Source organism: Gallus gallus, chromosome 13 (assembly GCF_016699485.2).
Source record: "Gallus gallus isolate bGalGal1 chromosome 13, bGalGal1.mat.broiler.GRCg7b, whole genome shotgun sequence".
NCBI classification, from domain to species: domain Eukaryota; kingdom Metazoa; phylum Chordata; class Aves; order Galliformes; family Phasianidae; genus Gallus; species Gallus gallus.
The window spans coordinates 7,943,704-7,971,134 of NC_052544.1; the positions used below are offsets into that span (position 1 = coordinate 7,943,704).

The following is a 27,431-nucleotide window of genomic DNA, read 5'->3' on the forward strand; positions in this document are numbered from 1 at the left end:
GCAAGGCAGGGGGCAGAGAGGGAAGGAGCAGAGCAGGTGAGCTGCTTGCTGGGGTAGATAACATTTGCTTTCATCGCGTGGCATTTCTGCAGAGCCTGGCAGTGCTGCAGGAAGGGGTGGGAGGTGCCCAGGCCATGCAGTCCCACCGGTGGGTGCCCCCCCTGCGCAGCCCCATTGGTGAAGGGCCCAGATATACAGCCTGATTTCCTGCACTGCTGATTATGGGCTACCCTTGGACTGTACAGTTTGTGCCCTATCTCCTCGGTATCATTTACAACTCACGGCCTCTTCATAGGAGCTGATAGGAAAGCGGTAATTACCCCTGCAATAGCATTGCTTTGGCACTTCCACAGCTCCTCTGTGCCCACACACCGCTGCTTCCCATTGCAGCAGGCGGTGGGAATCCCCGCTCCCATGGAACCTCACCTGTGTTATCTCGCAGCAGGCGGTGCCCAGAAGTTATCAGCACCCATTTTACTTCCTCCTGTGGCTTTATGCAACCCGTTGAGATCATAAACACATATAAAGCCTAAATAAAACAATTGAATTTCCCTCATAAATGGGCTTTCAAGGAAAACTATGGTTCCGCTGCTCCAAAGAGGAAGTGCAGTCGAAGTCACAAGGCTTCTCTCTGCGGGTTCTCTGACTCTTCTGCTCACAAAGCTGCCCGTTGCCCACTCTCCGTGGCTGATGCAACCTCCCTGGGAGTTGCCTCATGCCCCGGTGGCCTGCGAGGACCCCGCAGAGCTGCCCCAGCCCTGAGAGCTGCGCCCCATTCACACCCACACCCCATGCTGAGCAGTCAGCCCTGCAAGGTCTGGGCTCATCTGGCACTTCCAACCTGGCTCCAGCAGGCAGTTGGGCATACCCTAATCCTGAGCTATCTGAAGGAGTCTTTTGATCACAAGAAAACATTTTCCTGAGCAGAGCCAGCAGATTTCCCATGCACTTTATTTACAAGTCTCCATCACTGGGCCTCCAAGTAGCTGTCAGAGCTGGCGCTTCCTAGACGTGGTCAGGGGAATGGTGTTGTATTCAACATGCAGCACGTATGGTACATTTGCAGATGGAGCAAGGGCTGTCGGCTGAACAAATTCCCTGCAGTTTTCTGAAACTTGTTTGTTTTTAAAGGGAAGCGTTTTGCTGTTGCTGGCTTTGAGGAGACCTTTCAGTATCTAAAGGAAGGCTGTAGGAAAGGAGGGGACAGAGTCCTTAGCGAGGTCTGCTGTGACAGGACAAGGGGAAATGGTTTCAAACTAAACGAGGGGATATTTGGATTGGATATAAAGAAGTTTTTCACAATAAGGGAGGAGAGGCACTGGCACAGATTGCCCAGAGAGGAGATAGATACCCTGACCCTGCAGGCACCCGAGGCCAGGCTGGAGGGGCTCTGAGCACTGATGGAGCTGTGTTCATTGCAGGGAGTTGGACCAGATGGCCTTCAAGGGTCCCTTCCAACTCAAATGATTCTATCCTGTCCTGTTCTCTATAGTGTTTGTTTTGTGGCCATTGAGGGACTGTTATGCTCTCTGCCATGGGGTGTTTGGAACACAACTGGTCCTCTGCAATCTGTTCCCCACATTGACTCAGAGCAGACACAGGGGAGAGAAGGATGATCAAAATAAAGGTGGCGCAAAGGAATATGGGGCCACGTGTGACACAGTGGGGGCCGTGCTGGTTCTTGGTCCTGGTTTGGATGGGGAGCCCCGGAGCCTGGGGATGTGGATTTCTCTACAGCACAATTTCTGAGAGAGCAGCCCTGGAGGGGATTCTTGCATCCTCGCATTCCTGTTTCATTCTGTCTGGGCACTGGAACTGCACATAGGAGGAAACTCCCCATAACGAGCTCCCATTGCATTTAGGAATGCCCCTAAGCACGCTCTGTAGAGCAACGTTTCCTTGGCGCCGGGTTGGAGAACACCGGTATTGTTTTGGAGGGTGTTTCTGTACCACTGAGAACAACGACAGGTTCAGGACTGCTCCAAATTCGGCTGTCTTTTAAGAGCCTGCACTGCTGCGCCTTCCTTTTCCCCTCACCAATGCAGCCACACACCGCCGCCGACCCATCCCCTCTCCCCGCCGCAGGGCCGGCGCGGCTCACGCGTGCCCCCCAGCGCCCACGCGAGTCCGGAACCGCAGCAGCCGGGGGAGCCCCGGGGGTTCCGCGTGGCCGTGTGCCGCATATCGCTGGCACAGCCCTTTCCACAGAGGGGAAGCCACCCAGGGTTTTTACCGACGCGGCTGACCTCGAAATGCCTCTCGGATTATCGGCGACCTGCCTTGAAATCCACGCTTCCCCTGTCCAGTTACTCCGTGCCTGCTGCTAACAGTTCATTAAAGTCTTTTTTCGATGCTCTGCTTGCAAAACGAACCCCTAAAATTGCAGCGAAGCCCACCTTCACCATTAATCATTCCTCACGTGCAGCTCTACAGAGACGCTTGGACGCTCATGTCCTCGGGGTCCGGGTCAGCATCCCTTCTCTCCTTGCTCTCCTGCTGCTCGCGGTGCCACTGCTGTGCAAACTGCACCGCGTGGTGCACGCTGTGGAAAGCCAGCTGGCCGCCGTGCGCCCCGGCAGCCCAACCACCATCCCGCAGCCGGCGGCGGAGGAGAGGGTTGCAGTTGGCCAGGAGCAGCTGGACGCCGAGCTCCTGGAAGTCACGGTGCGTCTCTTTCAGCACGGAGAGACCCGTGGTATCTATGAACTGCATAGCCCCACAGTCAAGGATTAAAGTGTGCATATCTAGGGAGGGCAGGCAGACGTCTGTGGGCGATTTCCCCATGTGTTTCTTGGAAGGTTTCAGGCAACCAAACACAGAATTAAAAACGCTCTTCCTGTTGCCTGTGTCTGCTTTTGCCTGGGTCACTGCCCTTTGATGCCTGGCAGCCAGCAGGATGGGATTCACCCCAGTTTTCTGGTAGAGCGCAGTCTTGAAATAGTCTTTGTTGGCATAATAAAGGGACGACCCAAAGCGGAAGATTTTGATGTTGGCAATGCTGCTGAGCTGCTTGTAAGCAGACTGGTCTTCATAGATTTCCGTGTTGCTGACCTTGCCCAGGAGTGCAGCCCTGGGTCTCTGCGTGCGGAAGATGATGCAGAGCAGAGCAAAGCAGACGCCCACCAGGAGCCCTATCTCTGTGGTGATCAGCGTGGAGGCCAGCATGGTTGTCCACCACACCGCCGTGTCCAGCTTGCTGAGCTGCCACATGCGTGGGGTTTCACAAAACGTCCTCAGGCCCCCCCGCAGGTTGACAATGGTGACCACCCCCAGGATGGCGGTTTGCAGAGAGTAGAAGAGCGGAGCAATCCACAGCAACACCAGCAGCAGCACCAGGGAGGTGACCAGGCTAGAGAGCTGCGTTTGGGTTCCTGTGGACTCCTTCAGGAGAGTCTTGGTCAAGGCTGCAGAGCTAGCAAAGCAGTAGAAGAAAGATGGGACCAGGTTGCACATGCCAATGGCGATCATCTCTTGGTTGGCACGGACGGCGTAGCCATGCTTTTTGCCAAAGATTTCTGCCAGGGAGACAGTCATAGCAAAGCCTATAATAGCAATGGGCAGAGCATCGACTGCCAGGCTGGAAAACAGCTTTGTGTCTGGTAGGGTGGGTTTCCTGAAACCAGTGGGGATGGCCCCACAAACTGAAGATTTGTATCGCTCTTCGAATTTAAAGTAGTAAGATACTACTGTGGCTATGATGACCACGAGCAGCTCTATGGGAACCGGGGCCTTCATCTTGTCCTTGTACCGATCGTTGATCATTTTGACAGGTATTATGATGGCCAAAGCCACCAGGCTGGTGACCAGGTCACAGATATTGGTGTTCGGGATGTACCTGAAAAGGTCCACCCAAGTCAGGATGAAGGACCCCACCCCTTCGTGCCGGGGAATATTCAGCCCGAGGAGGTACTTCATCTGAGAGGTGATGATGGTGAGGCTGGAGCCGGCCACAAAGCCGCTGAGGAGAGGTTCTGACAGGTAGACAGACAGAAAGCCCAGCTGTAAAACCCCCAGCAGGATCTGAAAAGCAAGACAGCCGTATCATTAGCATCCACGAGAAGGGCTAGAAGAGGTGGCTGGAAATTTACGTCAATTTGCTTCTACTTCAGCATATCTAGCTATTCTGTCTGCTGAGCATTCAGTGTGAGACCCAGATTTTTGTCTCAGGTAGATGATGTGGGGTACTGAAAACTAAAGGCTGCTACCCAGAAGACTTGTCTGTGTCGAGAGATGCCATACAAAAAAGCCTACAAGATCCCCATTGCTGTGTCCTTTCAAGCAATCAGGGCGCATAGTTCACACCGAAAGCCCAGAGAGCAGACAGATCAAAGCAGCTATTAGCATCACTCAGTGGCATGAAAATAGAGTGATGTAGTGATTTTAGTCGTCCCAGTGAAAGGACCTGAGGTTGTCTACTAACAGTCAGGCCCAAGCCATGGTGACATAGCATGGCCTTTAATGAAGCCCCTGCTGATGGCAGGGTCTGTGGGGACTGTTCCTTTTTGCCCTGACTGCTTCTGACTTGCAGAGCGGTCAGCTCAGGTCCAGAACCAAGGTGATGGGAAAGTGGCTTGCAGTTCCCTTTATTTCCCTTACCGTGTTTGATTCTAAGCATGTTTCAGACACATTCAAGGACCCATCACATGGGGGAAGCAAAACCTTAAATTCAGCTGTGTTTGGAGTTTTCAAATCACTGCAGCTAGCTAAAGGTGTCAGGCTCTAGATGCCTTTCCTAAATGCAACTCATGATTTTTAAGTCTGAAGTGAGAGTGGAGCTTGGAGTTGTTAAAGCACTGAGAAGTTCCTAGCAGGAAAACTGCACAATAGTGAACATTTGTACCTGGTAAAGACCAACCAGAAAGCTCAAGGAAAGGGCCACAGTGATGGCGTAGCAGCTCCTGTCACAGGTACCCGTCCCGTTACCGGAGGAGGTGGCATTGCCTACCAGCAGAGAGTCAGTGTTGTCGTCATACCCCGCTAGCTGGAGGTGCCGATTCACAGACTGCCCAATCATCAGGCAAAGGACACCGAAGGATCCCACAGAGTTGTGGCGTGAAGTGGCCATGGCGACGTAGATGATACTGCAGAAGAAGTTTGTGTAGATTCCATAGATGGGATCCTGGTTGGCTAACAGGGAGTACGAGATGGACTGAGGGATGGCGACTATCCCCACCAGGAGCCCAGATATGATGTCCCCAAGCAGCTGCGTCTTGATGTTGTAACGGGGAAGCCAGTCTAGCACCGGGAACAGCTGGCAGAAGAAGGTGATGATGGTTTGGTGGTTGCATTTGCAGACCTCTCTGGCTTTTTTCAGGATGAAATCCTTGGTCCTGACGTCTATGGGCTCATTCTCCTCCAACTTGATGTGCATAAAGTCGACAGGAGGCTCTTCTGGTGTTAGGGAGCTCTGTACATCTTTGCTCAGTCCTGACGTCTGGCTTGACTTGTCCTCCATTGCACCAGGAAGGCTAAGCAGGAGAGCAGGTATGACATGAAGAGCTGCATTCATGTGCATAATGTGCTTTGCTTGGCTCCGGGGCTCATGCAGATTGTACAAATCAACAAATAAAAGAAAATAACCTCAGACAAACTAAACAGCAAAGCACCTTCTTATGGTGCCATTTGTCATCAGCTATGGACCCAATCAAGCACAAACCTGAGGCCACGGTTTGCATTGCATTCACACTGTCACAGATATCCCCATTAGAGAGAGCTACAGAGGCTGTTGGGCTCTTTACTAGTCTTTACCAGGGAGACAGCAGAGGGATAAAGGTCAGACAACCTTGCCCTTCTTGATGACACTTCCATTTAAAATCTAGCTTGAAAATCTTGAAATATTCCAAGTGATGTTTTAGGAACGCAACACACAGGTATGGAAAGTCATTTGCAAAGTAATTTTTTCTTTGACATTTTGACATTTTAAATTACACTGCTGGCTTGCATCAAACGAGCCCATCACAGGGACTGGTATCTGCAAAATGGAAGTATGTGACTTTCTCAGTCTGATTAAGTGTATACTTCCCAAAGCTATTCCAAGTTTCTCCGTCAAAATGCAGTTGTAATAAAACGTACCTTTTCATCAGAATTGAACACAGACACAGAAAAAAAAGTTCTCCTGAGTGTAGTCCTGGCTGCAGTTTGCCAACAGAACTGGGATAATGAGAAACCCCATTCTCCTGCCATACGGCTTCATTTCCCAACCCAACTCTCTTACCTCTGGCTGTAGGAGAACTGCCTGTGTCCCGTGGCTCCTATGGTCCCTCTGAAACCATGTGGAGCTGCTCACCTGCTGCCAGACCTGTCTTCTCACCTCACAGCACACACTGAACAGAGAAAGCACAAGCCAAACAATTGCAAACCTGTTTCCTTTGCCTTCCTTCTGGCTCGTGCGTTGCTTCTCTTGAGAAAACTGATTTTTTTCTGCCAAGACATTGCCTCTTTTATCTCACCTCAGCTGATGAAGACAGTGCAGCCAGCCAAACAGGGCTATATTTTGAAAACAAACAACATTCTGGATGACTATTTTTGATGGAAACTTGTTCTGGTCATTAAGAATGATTGAAGGAGTTTAGAGAAGTGCTTCTGCCAGATAACAGTATTGCTGGTGTCTGGGGATGTGTTGGCTAAACAAGGGGAGCAATGCACAGAAATCTTCCTATGTGTGCTATGGCACTGCCCCTCCCCAGGGCCCAAGTCCCACTGGGCTTCTCTGCTCAGATCTTCATTTATTCTTGACATGATTTTGTTCCAAAAAAAACCAAAACACAAAAAACCCTCCAGTGAAACAAACGTAATTTTTCTTTTCTGGTAGCTTTTCTACCATCGTGCACCTACCAGACACCATCACACTCTCACCTCAAGCTATGTGCCAGGTGCTTCCACCTCTGCTGCACTACGCTCATTCTGTGCACAGAGCCAGCAATGCTGTGCTGCTCAGGGGCTTTGCACATAGAGATATGCACTGAAAGCAAGGACATGATGACATAGGCTATTTCTAGACAGATAAGAGAAACCTTGGTGTGTGTCAAATCCATACAATCCACACAATCATGGAGCATATCTTCCTGGAAGCTATGCCAAGGCACACGGAAGAGGGTGGTGATATGTGACAACCAGAACGGCTTCACCTTGGGCAAGCCCTGCCTGACCAATACTTGTGGCCTTCTGTGATGGCATAACTGCATCAGTGGACAAAGAAAGAGCCACTGCATCATCTATCTGTTCTTCAGTAAGGCCTTTGACACTGTCCACCACAATATCCTTCTCTCTAAACTGGAACGATATGGATTTGACAGATGCATTGTTTCATGGATGAGGAACTGTTTGCAAGATCGTACCCAAAGAGTGGTGGTCAATGGCTTAACATCTGGGTGGAGATCAGTGACAGGTGGTGCTCCTCAGGGGTCAGCACTGGGACTGACGCTTTCATATCTTCATCCATGACACTGACAGAGGGATTGAATGCACCCTCAGCAAGGGAACTGGACTAGATGGCCTTTAAAGGTCCCTCCCAACTCAAACAATTCTATCATTCCATGACATGTTCTGAGGGAAGAGGAGAGCAAGGCCAGCATCCTGAGTTATGCTTATCTCATCAGTAGAAAACTGTATTTCAGTAAACAGAAGTAAATAAATGAGGAACATCAGCACTCTCTGCCTGCAGAAGACATGGTCGGAGAGACAGCTGCTCAGTGTATTTATCTATTTATGCTAATTCTTCTTTCTCTACCATTCCTCCACAGCTACTTTCAGATACATCTGTTGATAAGACCCCTCTTCCTCCCTCTTCTTTCAGTTGTTGACTGTTCCTTTCCTTAGCCTTTTCATTCCTCTAATGCTTAAAAGATGATCCCTTCATCTGCTTTATAATCCTTTCTAGTGACAGCTCATTTTGTATCTTGGCCTGTCTCTGTTTGTCTCTATTCACTTAGACTCCATCTTCTTGCTCAGTAAGTGACCCACATCTCTATCTTTTGTATGATTCCTTCATCTTAAAATCCAGTCACCAAGGAACTGGTCATTCAGTCATTGAAGAACTGGCCAGGTTCATCCTTAAAGCTGGCTTACTTACTGGGATGAAACACATCTAAGCACAATCCAATCTTTTGACATCTCATCTTATTTAGGACAAGGAGCTCTGATCTTGACAGTCATTGCTACCCACCATGAAGATGGGAAAAGCATGTTCTCCCCTTGTGACATTATCTAGGCTGCCTTTAACTTCAACCCTGCCCTCACTGCACGGCACTTTTCCTTCTTCATGTTCACTTAGGCACTGCAACTCTTACGTGTTGTGATTTCCTTTACCTCTTGCCACAGGTCTGTAAGTCTTGATTTATCCACACACTTTCAATTCTCACAGGCATAACCTTCAGCATGTTCTTTTTTCCATTTCTTCAGTCTCTGTTCTTCCCCCACCACCCACTGTGATTTTTTAAGTTGCCTGAAGCCTTCCCTGCATCTTTCCCTCTCTTGCATGCAAATTCCCACTTGCTTTTGTATACTAGACTTTAAAATATTCCATGCAATTACATTCCCGAGCTCTTTGTCCCAGCAGGCTTACCCACGGGGTTTAGTTCTCTTCAATGGCCTCTTTGGAATGGAGGGCCTCCATGCAAGAGCAGCTTCTGCTCAGTCCTTCTGCCTGTGGGCGCTGAGGAGAGGTCTTGTTATACTCTCCATCCCGACAGAAGGAATGTAAGGTCATACTTGGTTACACTGAATGCTGAGTACAACTCTAAAATTGCTTTTTCTGCATGAGGTGAGGCAAGGGCAGAAACTGGAAACATTTCACATTTACTCTAGAAAATGTGTAACAGATGAGCTTAAAAAAAAAAATAAATCCACAGCAGTTCAGGTGACCTTCAGCTGGCAGAGGACACAAAGTCTTCCAAATGCGAGGTCACTACAGCTAAACATCTGAAATTGTTTGTTTTCAAATGCATATTCACGGGTTGATCTTTATTGCCACCATAAACGCACCTGTTAAACTCCACTGTGGAAAAGGTTGGGTTGGATAGATGGTGACTGTTGCTTGAACAGTGCAAATGTGGGCAAGACTTCGCCTCTCCGTAACGTGGCATCCTCTGTTTTTTAAAGACAAGCAAAAATGTTCCAAAAAAAATCAAAGTTTGTGATTGTAATGCCATTGTAGCATGGCATTCGAGCAACATAACAACAATCTGTTCAATACCATTGCAAACGGCTAGAGCCAGAACAGTGGAAACCCAAGCTCCAGGTACAGCGGAGCTGCAACAGAGGGCTATTTCATTCTTACAGTGGGATGGTAGATGATATGCTGGACATGAGCCAGCAATGTGCCCTCACAACCCAGAAAGTCAACCGTAGCCTGGGCTGCATCCAAAAACAAGCATGGCCAGCAAAGAGAGGGAAGTGATCCAGCCCCTCTACTCCTTCCTGATGAGGCCTCACCTGGAGCACTGCATCCAGATGTGGAGTCCTCAGTACAGGAGAGATGTGAACGTGTTTGAGCATGTCCAGAGAAGGGCCACAAGAATGATCCAAGGGATGGAGTACATCCCCTGTGAGAAGAGGCTGAGAGATGGAGCTGTTCAGCCTGGAAAAGAGAGAGGCCAGACTTTAGTATCTTTAGATACTAAAGGGGGGCTGTAAGGAAGAAGAGGACAGACTCTTCCGCAGGGTCTGTTGTGATAGAACAAGGTGAAATGGCTTCAAACTAAAATGGAGGAGATTTAGACTGGAAATAAGGAAGAAGTGTTTTAAAGGAAGAAAGGTGAGGCACTGGCACAGGTTACCCAGAGAGGTGGTGGGTGCCCCATCCTCAGAGACATCCAAGGTCAGGCTAAAGGGGCGCTGAGCAACCTGGCTGAGCAGCAGATATCCCTGTTCATTGCAAGGGAGATGGACTAGATGATCTTTAGTGGTCCTTTACAACTCAACCGATTCTATAATTCCAGATGGTTTCTATCCTGAAATAGAAAGATATCAGGAAATTGGCTGGGTACGTGCTTGTTACCCAGGCACCTTGCAATGGATAATTGCATTGAGTTCACTTCTCTGCTGCTGTGTCAATGCAGTGTTTGTGTTTAGCAGGACTAGCTACATCTTAGGCAATACAGTTATTTTCCGTGAAACAGAGCTAACAGCATCTGCAATGATTTTTTATTTGTTTCCAGGTACGTGAATACGTTTATGACTATTTGGCTCCTGGAAGCTTTTCAGGTAGCATTCCAAATGTTGTGGCTCCATAAATTGACCGCTCTGCCTTAGCACATGGGTGTACCCCACAGCTCTGCAGGTCCCAAGATCACACGCCACTTGAATAAAACACAGCAAGTGAGCCAAGCAATGATGCTGGGTATCTAAATGAGGTGCTTTTCTTTCCCTTCACAGTTGGGACCTTACTGTCTTTTCAGACAGCTGCTGGTTCAGTTCCCCTTGGAAATGAATTTTCAAGATGCAGACATTTGCAAAGCTTCATTTTTTTTTTTTAAGGGAAAACCAAGAAAAAGGAGACAAGCTCAGAATTGGCCCCATTGCTGAGACATGGCAAAGTTTTAAACAGAACTCGGGGACCATAATTATCAGAACCTGTCCTGCAGTTCCTTCAAATTCAGCTTGGAAAGGGAGGACACCAGAGGGTCTGGAAGCAGTGCACCAGGCCATCCCAGAAAACAAAACAGTTTTTTGTAGCCTCCTGTTATTTTTCAGTTTATGATAATGTGTGGGGGGTCAGAGCAGAGCATGCAAGGCCAAAACAAAGGTTCTCTTCAAACATAAACACTGTGAGGCCAGAAGCGCCACTCACCCTCAGACTGCACATGTTAATGCAGTTACTCCACTTTTGAGAGATACAAAGGACCCCACAAATAAATAACAATAAAATGCATCCATTTGAACTACTGCTCCCTCCCACCAATGGTCCACAAAGACAAACATGCAAATCATGTTTGAAGTTTACTTCAGAAGATGTGAGATAGAAAATCCTTCGGAGAGGGATTCTGTGTAGGGATAGCAAATCTAACTGGATGTGGAAGAGCATCTTTGGCTGCAATACAAACACCAGGCACCAACTGCCCCACAGCTGGGGACACCACAGACTGGTCTTATCCTTCCTCTGCTTGTAAAGCATGGAAAAGTCCCAGCACCTCACAGTACATCAGCTTGGGGATTTGGGGAGCATTCCCTATTTGTATAAGGAGAATGAAAGCAATTCCTCGCTAGCTTCACAACAGCTTGTTGCTGTTCCTCCTGCGTGACGAACGCCTAGCGCTAATGACTCTTTTCTAAATTATCCAGCCAATAATTGAGAATTCCATAATGGCTCTGTAAACTGATTAAATTGATTACAGATAAGCACCATGAAATGAGCCGGGGAGACACGACTATTTCATACTGAATTGGCACTCGGCCCAGCCTGCTTGGCATCGCCCCAGGCCCGGCCCGCTGCTTCTACCTGCGAGCCCCCAACGCTTCTGAGGCCACGCTGGTGGGATGCCACTTGCCCTGCTGGCTGGTTCACAGCTAAGGAGCATCCAAAGGAGGGCTGCAAAGATGGGGACTGATCTGAAGGGCAGGATTTATGAGGGGCAGCTGAGGTCCCTGGGTTTGCTTGGCCCAGAGCAGAAAGATCCTGCTGGCATCACCTGAAGCTGAATGCACCTACCACTCCTGGCACTGACACACACAAAAAAAAACCCAAACCACACAGAACGTGCTGAGGTCTCCTAAGGTAAAAGGTATCCTCAGGTAAAAGCCGGATCAAGAAAGCCCTTTGTATAACACAAGGGCACGTATGGCTATATAAAGCTCACAGTAACTGCCCAGAAATGCACTCAGCATTGGTCTATTTTTGCTCTGACTCTTGCTGGCCATGACCTGACCAAGTCACATAACCAGTGAAGTTAAATGACACTGAAACACACTGCAGCATTTCTATCATTATTATTATTATTTACAGCTGAATAGGCGATACCATGTGCTGCAAGTACACATATCTGACACTTCTTGCACCTCAGGAATTCAAACGTGGCCCGCAGGAGGGTGCTGCTCACCCTGACACAGCACATGGCTGTCAGCATTTCCTATTACAGCCATGGTCTCTTCACAGGAAAACCGCAGCCACTTGCACAGAGCACCCAGATAGAAGGTGAAAGCCAGTGGCCATCCATGTATTGTTAATACTTTTTTCTACATTGGCAGAAAACTTCCATGTGTGCTTATGTGTATCAAACACAGCGCAGGGAAAGTTCATACTAGCTTAGGAAACTCAGGTTTGCATGCAGCTGTGCACACCACCTTTACAACAGTGACTGGTGCAGCTGCGAAGAGGAACAGGGAGTAGGTCACTGCTCAGCTGTGTGGCTTTTCCTCTTTAAATTTAAAGCATCTGCTAAGGTATCAAGCATACGTCTGACAGCAGAAAAGAACATAAATATCTTTTAATGATGGTAAAGAAATCACACAGATTTCACCACATCTGATAGAAAATTCTTCTTTTAAACAGTCTTCCGCAGTGACAGTAAGGCACATCAGCGTTTTAAAATGGCAATTGATACAGAACAAGCAGATAGAGAAAATGTAAAGTCAGCGATACACAGATGAGACAACCCATAAGTACGTTTTGTTGGTAGAACATAAGATTGACAAAATACAGCTGCCATCAGAGGCTTTGGTCAGTGAGCACAGCACTCCCGAGAAGCTGATGGCAACACATCTCAGGCTGTGCACAAGGCCACATCTGTGCTAGCAAACACACGTACAGAACAGGCAAAGGCAGGGGCAGACAGCCTCCCCACATTCCAGCACCAAACTGGGAGAAGTGTCACACCTCATTTATACGGCACTTATAATTTATAATAAAAAGGCAATCCATTATACATGCTATGCAACTTTCCAAACTGCTTCTGTGAACTGGTCAGGTCAGCCAACCAGTTATTCCATTCCCGAGGTCCTGTTTAAGCTAACTCCCACATTTGATAAGCTACTCCAGGCAAAATTTGCCTTTTGATTTATGGTGCAAAACATTACGTCGCAAACAGCATCTAAAAAAATCACTCTGAGTTTACAGTAATACAGAAATCATATCTCAGATTGTACCATAGTACCAGAGATGATTGTCAGTAAGCAGAGGCTGATGAAATGAAATCATCACGTGCTTACCAGGAAGAGTGATGCTTTACCTCTCCTTAAGCACGTCTCAGTTGCACCTAAATCACAAAGTTTCATTCCTAAAGTCAGAAATTAAACATTAAAATCTTGGACCCAAGTCCAGCAGAATGTTTGGCTTCCCGTCATCCTGTGCAGCCCTGAGATAATTTGGGAGCTGGATTAAGAACTGAGTGCTTTCAGACCCAGAACTCAAATGCTTTGGGCAGAACACTTCCTCAATGGAGATTTGGTTCTCCATCAAATGCTGTAGCATCCTCTATATTCGCACATTAGAGAAACAGCAACGTGCCTTATTTTATCTCCATAGAATATAATAGAAAGGTGCTAATTTTAGTATAAATATATACATTAAATATTAGTCATTTTACCTAACCAGAGGCATCACTTTCAGCATCGCAACTGTCTCAAAACAAAAGGCAAGACTCAAAATGATTTCTACTGCAGAAGAAATTCGATTGAGTCAATAAAGATCAGGTAGTTTTTCCAGATGAGCAGCTGCTCCAACAAAGGCTTACAAACACAACAACCAAGTGCAAGTAATTCTTGGGACTTAAAGCTATTCAAAGTGCAAAGGCACAGTGCCACATCTGCACTAAAGATATTGTCCCTTTTAGTTATGCCAGTACAGTAAAAGTGCAAATCCCTTCTAGTGAGGACAATTATATCAATATTCCAGACTCACAATGGGATCCTAGCCTGAGGCTCAGCAAAGCACAACAAGCTATACAGACACAAGGCACCCTATATTGCATTAGCAGATGACTCCTATCTGCATCACAGCTTCATTAGCTTAGCTAATGCTGTTCAAATAAACTTTAATCACTTCAATAATTTAATCATCTCTCTGAAGCATATGAAAAGAAAAAAAAACCCAGAAGGTAACACCCTCAAAAAGAACTATTTGCCTGAAGTGTTTCACCCCCAACTAACAGGGCTTCCTCTTGTTCCAGTTTCTGTGCTCTAGGCCAGCAGTTTGGATCCTGTGGGTGATGACATCAGTCTCATTAAAAACTCTTAGCAGCAACGCCTGCTAGCAGGTATTCAAGCATGGTGGGGAGCAGGGGGTTTGCACAGCCTTCGGGTGAAAGATTCAAAGAATAGGACCTGGGGAGATTTGCAGTGTTACCCCAACAAGGTTTGGACACAGAAAGTGCAGACTCCGCCAGGCAGGCCTGCACAGCAAGATACAGACGTAGTATCTGGCACAGAGCTCACACACAGGCATGAGGACGTGAGCTGCAGCTGGGACCAACTGACTCAAAGCCCCAGGATGCTTTCTGCCTGCAGTACCTCCTGTCTGCACTTGAGGCCCATCAGCAAGGGATTTCAACATCTCTTGGCACAAGCCAGCAAGGCTGAAGGGAATACCATGTTCCCCCCACCCCCCCTAAGAGAGATCTCCCTGTTCATCACTGCAACCTGATGGGGAAGGAGTACAGGTGTCATGGCAGCTTTGTGGTCTTTTCTAGGGGAGGCAAGTACAGAATTAGATTAAAAGTAGACAAAAAAATAAATAAGCAGAAAGCCAGAAATCCCTTCTAGTACTGAGGATTGGACACTGACTCATGCAGCAGCACTGGACACGAACGAGGTCCCTGTGTTATTATTACACTCATGGAAAAAGGCACATGGCTGTGTACAGTGCTATCTCAGGCCTCCTACCAGGTCTGTCTGTCCTAGGAGGCACTGCCATTTGTATGAGCCCTCATGCAGCCCCAGGCCTGGCTGTGGCTCTCCCAGCAGGTACATGGGGCTGTTCCCCACAACCATCTCCCTCCCAACACCACAGCTCCAAACACTATGGGGTTTGGGGGCTGCTCTGCAGTCTTTGCTCAGGAGCTTTGGTATCACCAAAAGATTTGACACAAGAACTGAATAGCAGCTCATAGGTAATATCGAAATATGCTAAGATCCTTCTATTTACAGTCAATCACACACAGTGTCTTACAGCAAAATACAGAAGTGTGAAAGAAAGCAATGAGATGGATTGTGTGAGAAGTTGAAGAGCAATGGCTAGAGCTGCAATGACTTCCCAGGAAATCAGGCTCACTAAATCACACAGGACTAAGGTTGACAATTGCAACGCTGTAGTGCTACAACATGATGGAAAGTACAGCAGTAATAGCAGGATGACACAATCCTAGGCTACAACAAATGAGAACAAGCTCCACTACAACAGCCACGGACACAGAAACAAAAGAAGAAAACCTGCTTACCTTCAAAAGGCCTCAGGTAGGCAGGGATCTCCAGTGAGATACCCTCACCTCCACTGCCAACCCTTAAACGAGGTCGGGTCACTGAGCTGCATTGCATACACCTGAGCTCCCCTGGGCTGGCCCTGCCTTCCCACCAGGTGCTCAATCACTGCTTCAGGCCATGACTTAGCATTTCCACTACGAGGTCATCATAAATCCAAAAGTAAGTACCACGTGCATCACTTCAACACCTTCCTATTTTCGAAAGGGATTAAGAATTGGCTCCGTGTCAAAACGTTTACACAAGTGAAACATTTGTTAGTGCAATTGGCACATCAGGAGCTGAAAACTACTGCCTACAGCAGCAAGAAATGTAGAAAAAGTCTGTGATTCAGCAGGAGACTACTAAAGGTACTTCCAGGAGCCTTCAGTATAGCTGAGATTGTGAGTGTTAATTTCCATAATGCCACGTTGTTACCGTTAATGAATGTGCTAATGATCTGCTAATAATCCTCATTTAGACAGATAATTGCTGGATTAAGACATTTGGGAGCTGCCTTAGAGATGAACTGGTTTATGCACCCTTCCAGGTTGGCCCTGGGCTCTGAAGGCCTCTGTGACAAATGTCACTGTTCTGGGCAGCCCAAAGGCAATCATTCTGCGATTCATTCTTCTTATAGATGACTGAATAAGCTGAAGGGATAAGGGAGGCACTAGATAGCAGCGGGTACAGCAGTTTCCCTTCTAAAATCCTGTATGTGTGTTCCACTGTTCATTTAAGTCAGCAGAAGGCTGGAGAGCCCCTTCTGGGACGGAAGCAGCCACTTTGCAAAAGTACAACTGGAGACATAAAGCTGCAAAAGGAGCGTGTACATTTATGTATGTATATATATATATATATATATACACATGTATTTGAAATTCCTTCATGAAACAAATTTTTTAGGACAACAGTTTTCACTCAGTGGTCCTTAGTGCCTAAACATGCAGTTAGATTACTTCTCAAGGATCCACACACATACTGAAGCAAGGCACGCTTCTTGCTCTAGTGGGATTCAATTCACTTACTCTTGTGTCTCCATTAAAACACAAACCACTGCTCTCAAAGGAAAATGGCTGAAAACCCACTGTTTCAAGAAATCCCAGCCACGATAAGCTCTAACCTTCAGTTAATGCCAAAGGACTCCCTATTACACTAACTCTCTGCCAAGTGGCATTTATTTGTATTCCCTTCCAACCAGGGCTGTTCGCATTTATACAGAGGATAAACTGCAGCCTATACATATTAAGAACATCAGAAGTTGGTTTTTTGGGTTTGTTTTGTTGTTGTTGACTGGATGCTTTTGCTGTTGCATTTTAATACTTTTTTTGTGTGTGTGTTTTGCTTGAAATTCAATTTGGAGGCTACGTTGCCAATTGTGGCTGCACAAACAGCACTGCGGCCAAGCACAATGTGCTCTAGCTAAACATAAATCACTTGAGTCTATCTTTTAGCTGTAATCTAAATTAATTCTTTGAAAATCAATTTATGGCTGTTTTATCGTGCTTTAATGCAAACAAACACTCAGGTGCTACAAATATGCATCCTTTACAGCCGTAGTACTGCTCCTTGGGAGTGATGCAGTTATTCCTCCCTTCTTGGCACAGGTGGGAATGAACTTAAAAGGAAAAAAAAAAAAAGCTGTTTAATAAATACTTTTTATTTTCTTCTTCTGTTATCACTGCGCATTGTCACAGATCAAAAAATCCTCTCCTGGGCAGCATGGAAAGGGTAGAAGACGTCATGACCACAGACAGGAGAGATTCACCCACAGCACCTCCTACTTTGCTTCCATCCCTGCCTAGGAGGAAGTCTTCAGGGCCATCAGAGCAGCTCATTCCCTCTCAGCTGCCCATGCCTGAGGGGCAACAGGGTAAAAATGAATAGCTGGGGGTAGGCGTATAAAAACGGCATGGATGATTTTGTTTAGAGTTAAAAGGCATCCTGAAGCAGGACCCTGGCTGCTGGAGCTGCTCCCTCCTGACATTGGCCCCCACTTTGATAATACGAACTTGGTCCCTGTAATTACCCAAAGCGCAAAAGGGGTTCTTAGCACAGAATAAAAGTTTATGCAGAAAAGAAAAAAAAAAAATCAGCAGTAGCTATTTGGGATTCGTCTCCTTGTATAAACATGCCTTCAGGCTATGAAAGAAAAATATTTGTGTTTTTTGAACACTGCAGAAGCTTTAGAATCTCTGCTATTTGAAGACTTGCTGTTGCCTTAGCGAGTCCAAGTCAAGGATCTCAGTTATGTGATCCTTTTCCATACATGCTAGCTTTCACCCTGCCCACTCCCTGAATGTTTTTACACACTCCTAAGATGTCCTAAAAAATGTGGTAAGTTCACCTAACATATAAACGTTGCCAGGTCCTGGGACTTCACTTCCTTCTATCCGTTCCTTCTGTTGGGGTCCCAGCTCCTAGGCTGAAGTACCGTGTGACATTTCAGCTTTCACTGAAACAAGGGAATAGTTCTTGGTTGCTCAGAAAAATAAAATCATCCTGAGTGGAAAATGTATTGCTATTTAGAAAATGTTTCAGGATTTACATTGCATTTTCTTACTTGTTTGATTCCTGACTCATTCTTTTTGAATGATTAAGGATGAGCTTATTGTCATATACAATACCTTTTCCCTTTTAAAAGCTGTCAAGAAACTGCAGCTCAGACTATAAACTCCCCTGACAGTAAAAAAAAAGTTAATCTTTCAATTATGCTTTCATAATTGTATTCCATTGCTGTAAGAACAGAGAACATCTTCCTACCAGTGCCTGTATTTCGACATGAACAATAGGGACTCTTCATTGTTCTGCAAAGCTTAAAAGCAAAGCACAAAGTTTTCTTTACACTCACATGGTGAAGAGTTTTCAGCAGAGTTCTTTCTGGCTCTTTTAATACTCACCTCTCTTCTTGGCCAACATCTCCATTAGAAAAGGCCCATGACTGAGCATATGTAAAGGGTTTATGGTCAATAAAACCTGCACTCACACAGGAAGGCTGTGTGGCACAGGCAGATTTGGCCAGATGTTGGATAATCTGTTTCTTCTATTCTATTCTGTTTCAGAATAAAACCTTTTATTCTGGTGTCTGTGGTTCTGTCAGTCTGGCAAGTAAAACTGGCTTGTATTGTGTTGCAACCCATGAATTAGAGATCCTCCATATCTAATGTTCACAGTCCTAAAGCACTCCTAAATACTAGCAAAACCAGCAATTGACCGTAAGTATGAATCAGACTTCTAAGCAATCATGTCCAAATAAAAATACTCCCAGAGAGATTATCCAAAGAGATTCAAGCAAAAGAGCAATCTTTCCTGGCATGTAAAGGACTGCATAGAAATTACATAACCATGTCCTCACTCATCTGGCTGCATTTGGCTGTCAAAACACGATGACAAAGCATTGTCCAGAGGTGACAGGTAAGTTATAAGCTATGCATTTAAGACTTCTTTGTTGCATGTCTAGATTTTCCTTATCTACCTGTCCCAGTACTACCAACCGATCACAAGATGATAAAAAACAGCACAAACAGTACCTTTCAGTCATCCCTTAAAAATATAAGGTTGTGATGATATGAAAAAGCAATTTCTCAACTAGGGACAAGAAATGAGTCTCCTTGTAGCATTCAGCCAGATGGGATGCCTAGAATGCTTCTAAAGCTTGTCTCATCCAGAAAGACCTCCATGCTGATGATCAAAACAGAGGGGAACCAAGAAATGGAAAGTTGATGATAGAAGAGAAATGAGATGAACGTCCATATGAAACTCTTAGGTTTGTATACAGATCATGAAAAACTTCAGAGTTGCATTCACTCGGTACCATACATAAAACAACGCTCATTTTTTTCCAGGCTTTGTTCCAACTCGCTGCCTTCCCACAGCTAGTTCTTAGAAGCACAGATCCTGCTGTGCTCCTGTGCACCCAGTGCAAAGTCCACGGCCTGATGCACACTGTGGAAGAGAAGGTGGTCCTCCCCCTCTTTGAAGAATTCTCCCCGCATTAGGGAACTCCTCACCGAAGGATTGCACTGCGCCAGTAGCACCTGGACGTCTATCTCATTGTAGTCCTTGCAGACCTCTTTGAGCGTGCGTATTCCTGCTGTGTCCAGAAACTGTACTGCACAACAGTCAATCACTATTGTGTGAAACCCCAAAGGCTCAGACACAAGCTCCATGGAAATGCTGGTCTGGTTGCCACCAGAACCCGCTTCCTTCTCTCGAAGCATTCTTTTTGCTGCCTTTTTCTTTGCTGCCTTCACCAAGGCTGGGTTGACTCCAGTTTGCTTGTACAGTGCGGATTTGAAGCACTCCTTGTTGATGTAGTAGAGGGGTGCTTCAAAACGCAACACCACAACTCCTGGCTTAGTTTCCAAGTTCTTGTAAGCAGACAGAGACTCATACGTTTCAGATTCTGCCACCCAGCCAAGCAATGGTGCCTCTGGTTTCTGAGTTCGAAAAATGACACAGAGCATAGAGAAGCAAACACCAGTCAAAAGACCAATCTCGGTACTGATGAGTGCTGAGGATGCCATAGTAACTAGCCAGATCACTGTGTCCACCCTGCTCAAATGCCACATTTTTGGCAGGTCCCTGAACTTTCGCAGGGCACCTCTGAGGTTTACAATGGTTATGACAGCAAGGACACATTTCTGAAGGGAATAAAACAAAGGTGCAATCACAAGGAGGACTATTAGGATTAACAAACTAGTCACAATGCCAGAAACCTGTGTTCTACAGCCTGTTGACTCTTTAATAAGAGTCTTGGCAAGAGCTGCACTTGTTGTGAAGCAATGGAAGAAAGATGGAAAGATGTTGCAGAAGCCAATGGCATACATTTCCTGGTTGGCCTTCACGGTGTAACCATGCTTCTTGGCAAACATCTCTGAGAGGGAGACAGTGATGGCAAAACCAATAACAGCTATGGGGATAGCATCCAATGCCACGTTAGGAATCAGGTTCCATTCGGGAGGGCTGGGTGGCAGAAAGCCAGTTGGGATGTGCCCAGCAACACTTGAGCCATACGTTTCTTTCAGCTTCCCTAAGTGAGACGCCAGAGTAGCTGCCACAACCACAACTAATTCAACTGGAATTGGAGCCTTGAGCCTGGATTTAAAACGTTCATTAAGCTCCTTAGTTGGGATAAGAACAAGAAAGCACAAGAAGCTGGTGATGACATCACAGATGTTGGTCTTGTGTATGTTTCTGAAGATGTTTATCCACGTGGTTATGAGGGAACCGACGCCACTGCTCCGAGGAATGTCCAGACCCAGGAGGTACTTAGCTTGTGATGTCAGGATGGTAAAGGAGGCACCCGTGACAAATCCGCTGAGCAATGAATCAGAGAGGTACACTGAGACAAAGCCCACTTGAAAGAAACCCATGGCCACCTGCAAGGAATCAACCACATACAAGAGGTTAGGATTCAAATTACATAGACATCATCATTGTGGGGATCTGGAAAAAAGTGGGTAAGAATCATGGCTTTGGAGAACAAGGCATGGTCTCAGCATGAAAAAGACAGTCTCCAGTACTCAACTGCTCCTTGTGCAGCACACTTAAATGAAATGCACTTCCAACACAGAGCAGGCTTTTTTAGAGGTCACAGAGGCCTCTATGCTCTGAACCAATGCTTACTGTTGGCTCATTGGGTTCAGAAAAAAGGGTCCCAAGAAAAAAAGCATTTGGAATACTAGTTACTTTTACCATTTCTGTCTCTCTCTCTTTTTTTTTTAATCTCTATGAACTTTGCAGAGGTCCAAAATGTACGCTTTTGTACGTCTCAGGCAATAAAATATGACAACCTGCAATAAAAATACAGCTTATGGTCCAACAGCTGCCCTTTGCACTGCATAAAGCTTGCTGCATCCAACCTGGAAAGCATATGAGCTTCAAACTCTTGTGATGCAGACTACATAAATAGAGATAAACTTTTGAAGTGCCCTGGCATTCATCTTTATTAATGCTAATTGAATGGAGAAATCCTAGGTGTTCTCCTGCAGGAGATCTACCCTAACTATGTGAAGGTAATTATTCCTTCCTTCCCAACAAGCTTCATGTTAAATGGAGCTAAATGTCTTCTTTTCTTCTTCCCTGCAATTGGATTAGCTATCACTGTGAATGTCACTGTAGGAAGAAATGAATGTGAACTCACGAACTTAAATATCACAGTTCTGAAGTACTGTTAAAACAAAATCCATTCTGGTTAATGCATGACAGTCTAAAAACAAAGATATCTGCTTTAATTTCAGCAAGTATTGAAATCTAGGAAGTAAGCAGAGACAGAAGAGTGAACTATTATTAAATAATGCATTTTAATATGGTAGTAACTAAAAGTTTTATTTCAAAACTGCTGTATTATCTCAGTATTACTCTCTTCATATAGAATCAGAGAATCATAGAATGGCCTGGGTTGAAAAGGACCACAATGATCATCTAGCTTCGACCCCCCTGCTACATGCAGGGTCACCAACCACCAGACCAGGCTGTCCAGAGCCACATCCAGCCTGGCCTTGAATGCCTCCAGGGATGGGGCATCCACAGCCTCCTTGGGCAACCTGTTCCAGTGCATCACCACCCTCTGCGTGAAAAACTTCCTCTTAATATCTAAGCTAAACCTCCCCTGTCTCAGTTTAAAACCAGTCTCCCTTGTCCTGTCACTATCCACCCTTGTAACATATAGCGGCATTGATTTGGCTTTGAATGGACAAACAGCAAAGTTTTACAAAAAAGCTTAGAGATAAACAAAAACAAGCTGGAAGTAGCTTTATTGTTCAGGTTATTTTTTTTTTATAAATGCAAGTGACTGAAGCCTGGAATTAAAAGTTAACGTGCCACATTCTGGCCCAGTGAAATTGAGCCTTAAGATATAAGCCAGAAAAAACAAGTTTTCGAGCAGAGCATGGAAGGCAGTGAGCAGATCAGTGTGGGAGCAGCGGGTCTGGCAATGTTCCATGCAGGTCCTTGCACTCACCAGCAAGCTAACAAAGCCAGTACAAAATGCTATCCAAACAAAAAGGAGAGCACAGAGGAGTTTCTTGCACCACAGTAACTGGCAACATCCAGTCCTGCTTAGTTCCATTTGCCTGAGATGCAGAGGACATGTGCAATCCCAGCAGACTGCTCATATGAACAACCACCTGAAGAATTAAAACTATTTCCACAGAATACTTGTTTGTCTACCTCCTCTTACCTGATAAACTCCAGCTATGAAGGTCACGGTGGCTCCCACTTTTATTGCATAGCAGGTTTTATCACAGAGCAGCTTCTGTGATGTCTGGTTCACAGGTGCAATGGTGGAGTTCACATGCATTGCTGTATCCATGTGATCACTAAAAGCAGCTGGCTCCAAGTCATAGCCAGCTCTCAGCACCTCACGGTCCACTACTTGTCCCACCATCAGGCAAAGTGCACCAAAGATACCAACAGAGATGTGGTGAGAGGTTCCAAATATGCAATAAATAATGCCTGCAAAAAAGGATGTATAAAGGCCATAAATAGGCTCCTGTCCAGCCAAGAGAGAATAGGCAATCGACTGTGGGACGAGTAAGACCCCCACAATCACACCAGACATTATGTCTCCCAGTAAGCACTCTTTTAGGTTGTATTTAGGAAGCCATTGCAAGATGGGAAAGAAACTCAAAACGCAGTCTTTAACTTTGGCTGGAGTGCAGCTGCAAGTTTTCTTCACTTGTTTAACCACCAGAGCCTTCAGGTTCCTCTTCTCCTCCTGAGGTTCCAAGAACATTCTGTGATGGAAGCCACGTTTAGCATCACCTCCTTCTGGCATTTCAGATTCCGACTGAACATTGCTGAATTCTGCCATGGCTGTCATCTCAAGGGCTCCCTAGCAACAGAAAGAAAGACTGCTTTACTAAACCATAAGTGAATGTGTTAGATTGAATTCTTAATGGAGCTGGTTCAGTGGATATGAAAAGCAAGGGCTAATATTCTTGGTTAAGCAGAGAAAGCAAGTTCCAGTTAAACATGGAAAGAGTCTCTCCATTACATCCTTGTTATACAAGGAATCAGCTTTCTAAGAAAAAGGCTGATATCCTGTAGAATAAACCTGCTGCTGGTGAAGTTGTGAAATGGAAAAGAATGCAAGAGCACTCACTGTCTCCCAGAGAAGTTTCCTTGACCAAATCGCTGTTTGCAGACGACTCCACTGCAGAAAGGCAGGCACAGGGTTTGTTGTGGTCCAACAGTCACTTCAATCCAGTTGCTGAAAATTAACTACAATTAGTGTATTTGTCACACTACACAGCTTGGTCTAAACCTCTTTTATATATACATTCCATAAAACAAGTACTCTTCATGCACCAATTACTCCTGCGAACACTGTAAAGATTTGCTACCTAATAAGCAGTCTTTATTGACTTTATTTCACCCAGAGATACAATGGCAAAATGCCCTTTGTAATTTTTAGAAGCTGGTTTTGAAGTAAACTACATCTAACTCAAACAGCACAAACAAAAGGAAGTTAAAAGGGACAGCGTAAAGTAAGCAGCACAGTTCTGCCAGAACTTGTGCTCTAACTCAGGTTATGTACATACAGTAAAACAAGGCAGGTATGTGGAGCAGCCATACAGCAGTTTACAACAGCTGTTTCTAACCAACCAGGCTACCTAAAGACAACACACTGCCTAACGTGGGTAGACTGCCAACAGGAAATACCAGAGGCAGGGGCTGGTGTTTTAGCCTCAAAGGATGCTTTCATTCACTGCAGCACCTTTCTGGTGGGTGAGCTCCTGCTCCGCGCAGAGAACACAACACAGCTCACTTCTGGTAGCCGGCTGCTGTACTGCTGTTGAAAGGCTGCTGTGCTTTGAGCAGACACTTCCCTGGCTCCAAACCCACAAATAACCCCACTGCACCAATGCCAACCCCACCTGAAAGCCACGGGGGGTCTGCAAAGCACTATTTGGATCTACGTAATAAAAAGAAGTCCTAGCATGGCAGCCAAGAACATGGCTCTCTGTGGCTACGGTTTGAGCGCAGGCTGAGGAGCGGCTCTGAAAAATTCATGTTCCAATGGAAAAAAAAAAAAAGGAAAAAAAAATTAAGCTTAATGCACTGCTGTGTTAGGTGAGCCTAAGTGGAAAATTCCAGTTTGAACTCAAGTCTTCTTTCTGGTATCTGTATCCTTCCATAGGGTCTGGCCCTTGTAACTTAAAAAGCTAAGTTCTGGATCCAAAGCTCACTCCACCCAGAACAGTAATATATTTCTTTGTCACTATATTTGCTCTCCTTGGATAAGATAATCCTCTACTACAATAGATTGAAAGAGAAAAAAGGTGCCATTTTGCCTATGTGTGTTCTTAATCATTCTATCTATCTCAGAGCCTCCTAGCCATGCAGCATTACTGTACTACAAGCCTATACACACCTCACAGTGACAAACGTCCCTTGGCTAACAGCTGTCAGCACAGTATCTTCAATGTATTTCAGAATAATTCTAGGCTTGGAATAGCTTATGAAGAATTGGAGTATTTACTTCATAGTGAGGGAAGCTGCAGTGCAAGGTATGACTGACAGGATGACACGGGGATCGTGCTCCCAGGAGAATGCAGGCTCCCAGCACTCATCCTCACATTGCAGGTATCTAATCTCACCCACCCACATGGCATTGCAAAGTCCACTAGGGAATTATTTATAGCACATACAGGAAAAGCAAATACTGCCCAGCGAGAATACAGTGAATTCGATGCGCAAAAGCACACGTCTGAAGCACACAGCACAAGTGCATCCCGTATTTGCTCAAGAGGTTTTATTCATTTCACAAGCACAGAGTAAGAAATTGATAAGCTTTCATCCACTGCTGAGCAAATCAATACTGCAAAAGCTGAGGGGGGAAATTCACCTCCAGTTTTTTGCATGACATTACTTAGATCCATCAATTTTCTCAGACTCCAGAAAAGATTTTAGCAATGAGAACCCTTGCGGCTCCTCTCCCCTCACCCAGGGCTCTCAGACAGCTCATTCAAGTCTGAGAATTGTTCTTGATCGGTCAGGAAACTCAAACATGAAACGCAGACAGCTCAGTTTAGCTCTGTGCAATGTCATAAAACGTCTGTGCAGCAGATGGTACCTGGCTTGTGCTTCCACAGCAGAAAAATGTTCCAAGCAAAAAGCTCTTTGCCTGCTGAACTCTGAGCACATAGGGGATCTTTGTGCTCACCTGCATAACAGCTTTCTGTCCGTGGCAAGAAAAGGGCCTTTCACCACGCAGCCCCAGCCTCTAACCATGGCGGGACACAAGGAAATGACACCATTTTCAACACCCATTTCACCCTTTGCTGCCCGAAAGTGTTGCTTTGTATTACTCTTGTAACCACGTAGCCCAACTGTGCGCAGTACAACTAGATTTTTGTATCTAAGAATAAAAACTCTTGCTTCAGTATAGTGCTACAGTTAACCCAGAAAAGAAGCTGCAGCATGTCACTACTTTCATCAAGTCATCTGTATGCCTACAATTCACTTTCATCAGCCCCTTTTGGCCTGAGTAAGATCTTCAGGGGGTGTCTGACTGCCACAAGGAACCGAGAACACCACACAGACTTGTGGAAACTTCCAGTATCTCCGTCCTGTCATCAAGTGGCTGCCATAAAACCGAGATACTGGAGGAACCATACTCCTGAGATCTGATGACTTTTGCAGATTATTTCTGGGTCCCACCCAGCACTCCCTTACCGATTCCTTGCCATTTACAGGCGAGGCATCATCTGCCCAATGCTGGAAGCACTGCTGGCAGCACGGGGTGGGCTGCACCTCCACGCATCCAACCCAGAACACAGACACCCAGACAGCAAGAGAATAATGGGCTGCGAAGCTCACTCAAGGGCTGAGATAACACATTACAAGCTTAAACTTAAGACCCAGCACTAAAGAATAGAAACTAAATAAAGTGTCAGCTCTATGACAACGATGTCAGCTTTCCACACTATTTCTCTCCATTTCACTTGCACGTTCCATCACCTCATACTATCACCACCCAGGCTCACTGCACCCACCTGCCGGACACGGGAAGTTTCAGGCACGCACTCAGAAAGTGGTGCATAAACACGTGAGTGAAAGAAGCACGAGCACTGTGAAGAGATGTGGAAGAGAAGCAGGTGAAGCAGAAATCCAAGTCCTGCGGGAACCGGTTCTATAGAGTCGTAGAACCACTAAAGCTGGAAAGACCACTAAGATCATTAGTCCAACGGCCGACCAACGCTCTAAGCCTTCTCTGGACGCGCTGCAGGGGCTCACCGCCTCTCTTCCAGCACGGGGCCCCGAGCGCAGGGCTGCAGGCACAGAGGAAGTGCAGCCCGAGGCCGCTCCCCGCTCCCCGCCGGCCCGGGGCTGCGCGCTGCGTGAGGGGCGGGCGCTGGGCTGAGCGCCGGGGGGAGGGCAACGCGCCGGAGCACAAAAGGCACGCACTTCTTATACTCCTGAAACCGCAGTTTTCGCGGGGAGCGTTTATCGTTTAGGAAGCCAGCAAGAGTTGAAGTTTCCAGGATAATGAAATGGATCGCTTTTATGTAAATCCAGTGCCACCCTCTGGATCCGAACGGCGCTTCCCTTCCGAGCAGCCCACCGCGGGCCGGCGCTCCCCCCCCGCCTCCGCCACTTTCGTTTTCTCTTTCTTGCCGGCCCGAGGCGCCGCACTCGAAGACCCTCCACACAACGGGTTGGGGAACGCCGAGCCCCCCGCAGTGCCGCGCTGGCAGCGAGGCTCACACCGCCAAGCTCACACCGCGAGCCCCGCTCCGCCCGGCTCCGCCCGCCGCCCCACTGCCCACTCACCGCGCCACACCACACAGCGGGCGGCTGAACGGTCGCGCCTCGGCGGCTGCAGGCGGCCCGGCAGCTCCCGCCTCCCCGCCGCGGGCCGGGGCCGCCCCCGCCTCGCCTCCCTCGGCCGCCGGAGGAGGCCCGGAACCGGCCCAGCGCGGAGGGACGGGCGTGCCCCGCCTCGCAGCCCCGGCCCGAGCCCCGCTCTGCCTCCTGTCAGCCCTCGGTGCCCCTGCAAGATCTTGCTCGTCAGAAACAGCGACGGGAAGCGGGGC

General features: G+C 46.7%; 3 protein-coding genes across 7 annotated transcripts in view; all 3 read right to left on the reverse strand.

Moving 5' to 3' along the window:
- The window catches only part of HTR4 (5-hydroxytryptamine receptor 4), a 109,635-nt gene extending 107,543 nt beyond the window's left edge, over positions 1 to 2,092 (reverse strand). Inside the window, exon 1 of the mRNA XM_046900519.1 lies at positions 427 to 2,092. The gene's annotated coding sequence lies outside the window, so the exon portion shown is untranslated. The remainder of the gene's footprint in view (positions 1 to 426) is intronic.
- On the reverse strand, positions 934 to 14,540 carry LOC100859549 (sulfate transporter-like). Of its 2 annotated transcripts, XM_046900518.1 has the most exons (3): positions 6,215 to 14,540; positions 4,841 to 5,468; positions 934 to 4,020 (listed from the first exon to the last, which is right to left on the reverse strand). In XM_046900518.1, the coding sequence occupies exons 2-3, from the start codon at positions 5,453 to 5,455 to the stop codon at positions 2,428 to 2,430; spliced, it is 2,208 nt and encodes a 735-aa protein (XP_046756474.1). In that variant the 5' UTR covers positions 5,456 to 5,468; positions 6,215 to 14,540; the 3' UTR covers positions 934 to 2,427. The 2 variants fall into 2 exon arrangements, with proteins under 2 accessions (XP_046756474.1, XP_015149142.3); XM_015293656.4 differs by lacking the exon at positions 6,215 to 14,540 and having other exon boundaries at positions 4,841 to 6,073.
- Positions 12,393 to 27,222, reverse strand: SLC26A2 (solute carrier family 26 member 2). Of its 4 annotated transcripts, XM_040646972.2 has the most exons (5): positions 27,169 to 27,222; positions 26,391 to 26,465; positions 23,495 to 23,602; positions 22,571 to 23,224; positions 12,408 to 20,768 (listed from the first exon to the last, which is right to left on the reverse strand). In XM_040646972.2, the coding sequence occupies exons 4-5, from the start codon at positions 23,210 to 23,212 to the stop codon at positions 19,263 to 19,265; spliced, it is 2,148 nt and encodes a 715-aa protein (XP_040502906.1). In that variant the 5' UTR covers positions 23,213 to 23,224; positions 23,495 to 23,602; positions 26,391 to 26,465; positions 27,169 to 27,222; the 3' UTR covers positions 12,408 to 19,262. The 4 variants fall into 4 exon arrangements, with proteins under 4 accessions (NP_001376667.1, NP_001383198.1, XP_040502906.1 ...); NM_001389738.2 differs by lacking the exon at positions 26,391 to 26,465 and having other exon boundaries at positions 12,393 to 20,768; NM_001396269.1 differs by lacking the exon at positions 27,169 to 27,222 and having other exon boundaries at positions 12,393 to 20,768; positions 26,391 to 26,712.
- Between the last annotated feature and the right edge of the window lie 209 nt (positions 27,223 to 27,431).

Bases quoted from the DNA above. Each gene is read 5' to 3' on its own strand.
- LOC100859549 (XM_015293656.4), bottom strand. From the start codon at position 5,515: ATGCACATGAATGCAGCTCTTCATGTCATACCTGCTCTCCTGCTTAGC. The intron at 4,021-4,840 runs GTACAAATGTTC...CTTGCTTTTCAG, and splicing joins TTCTGGTTGGTCTTTACCAG to ATCCTGCTGGGGGTTTTACA.
- SLC26A2 (NM_001389738.2), bottom strand. From the start codon at position 23,212: ATGACAGCCATGGCAGAATTCAGCAATGTTCAGTCGGAATCTGAAATG. The intron at 20,769-22,570 runs GTAAGAGGAGGT...GATTCCTTGCAG, and splicing joins TCATAGCTGGAGTTTATCAG to GTGGCCATGGGTTTCTTTCA.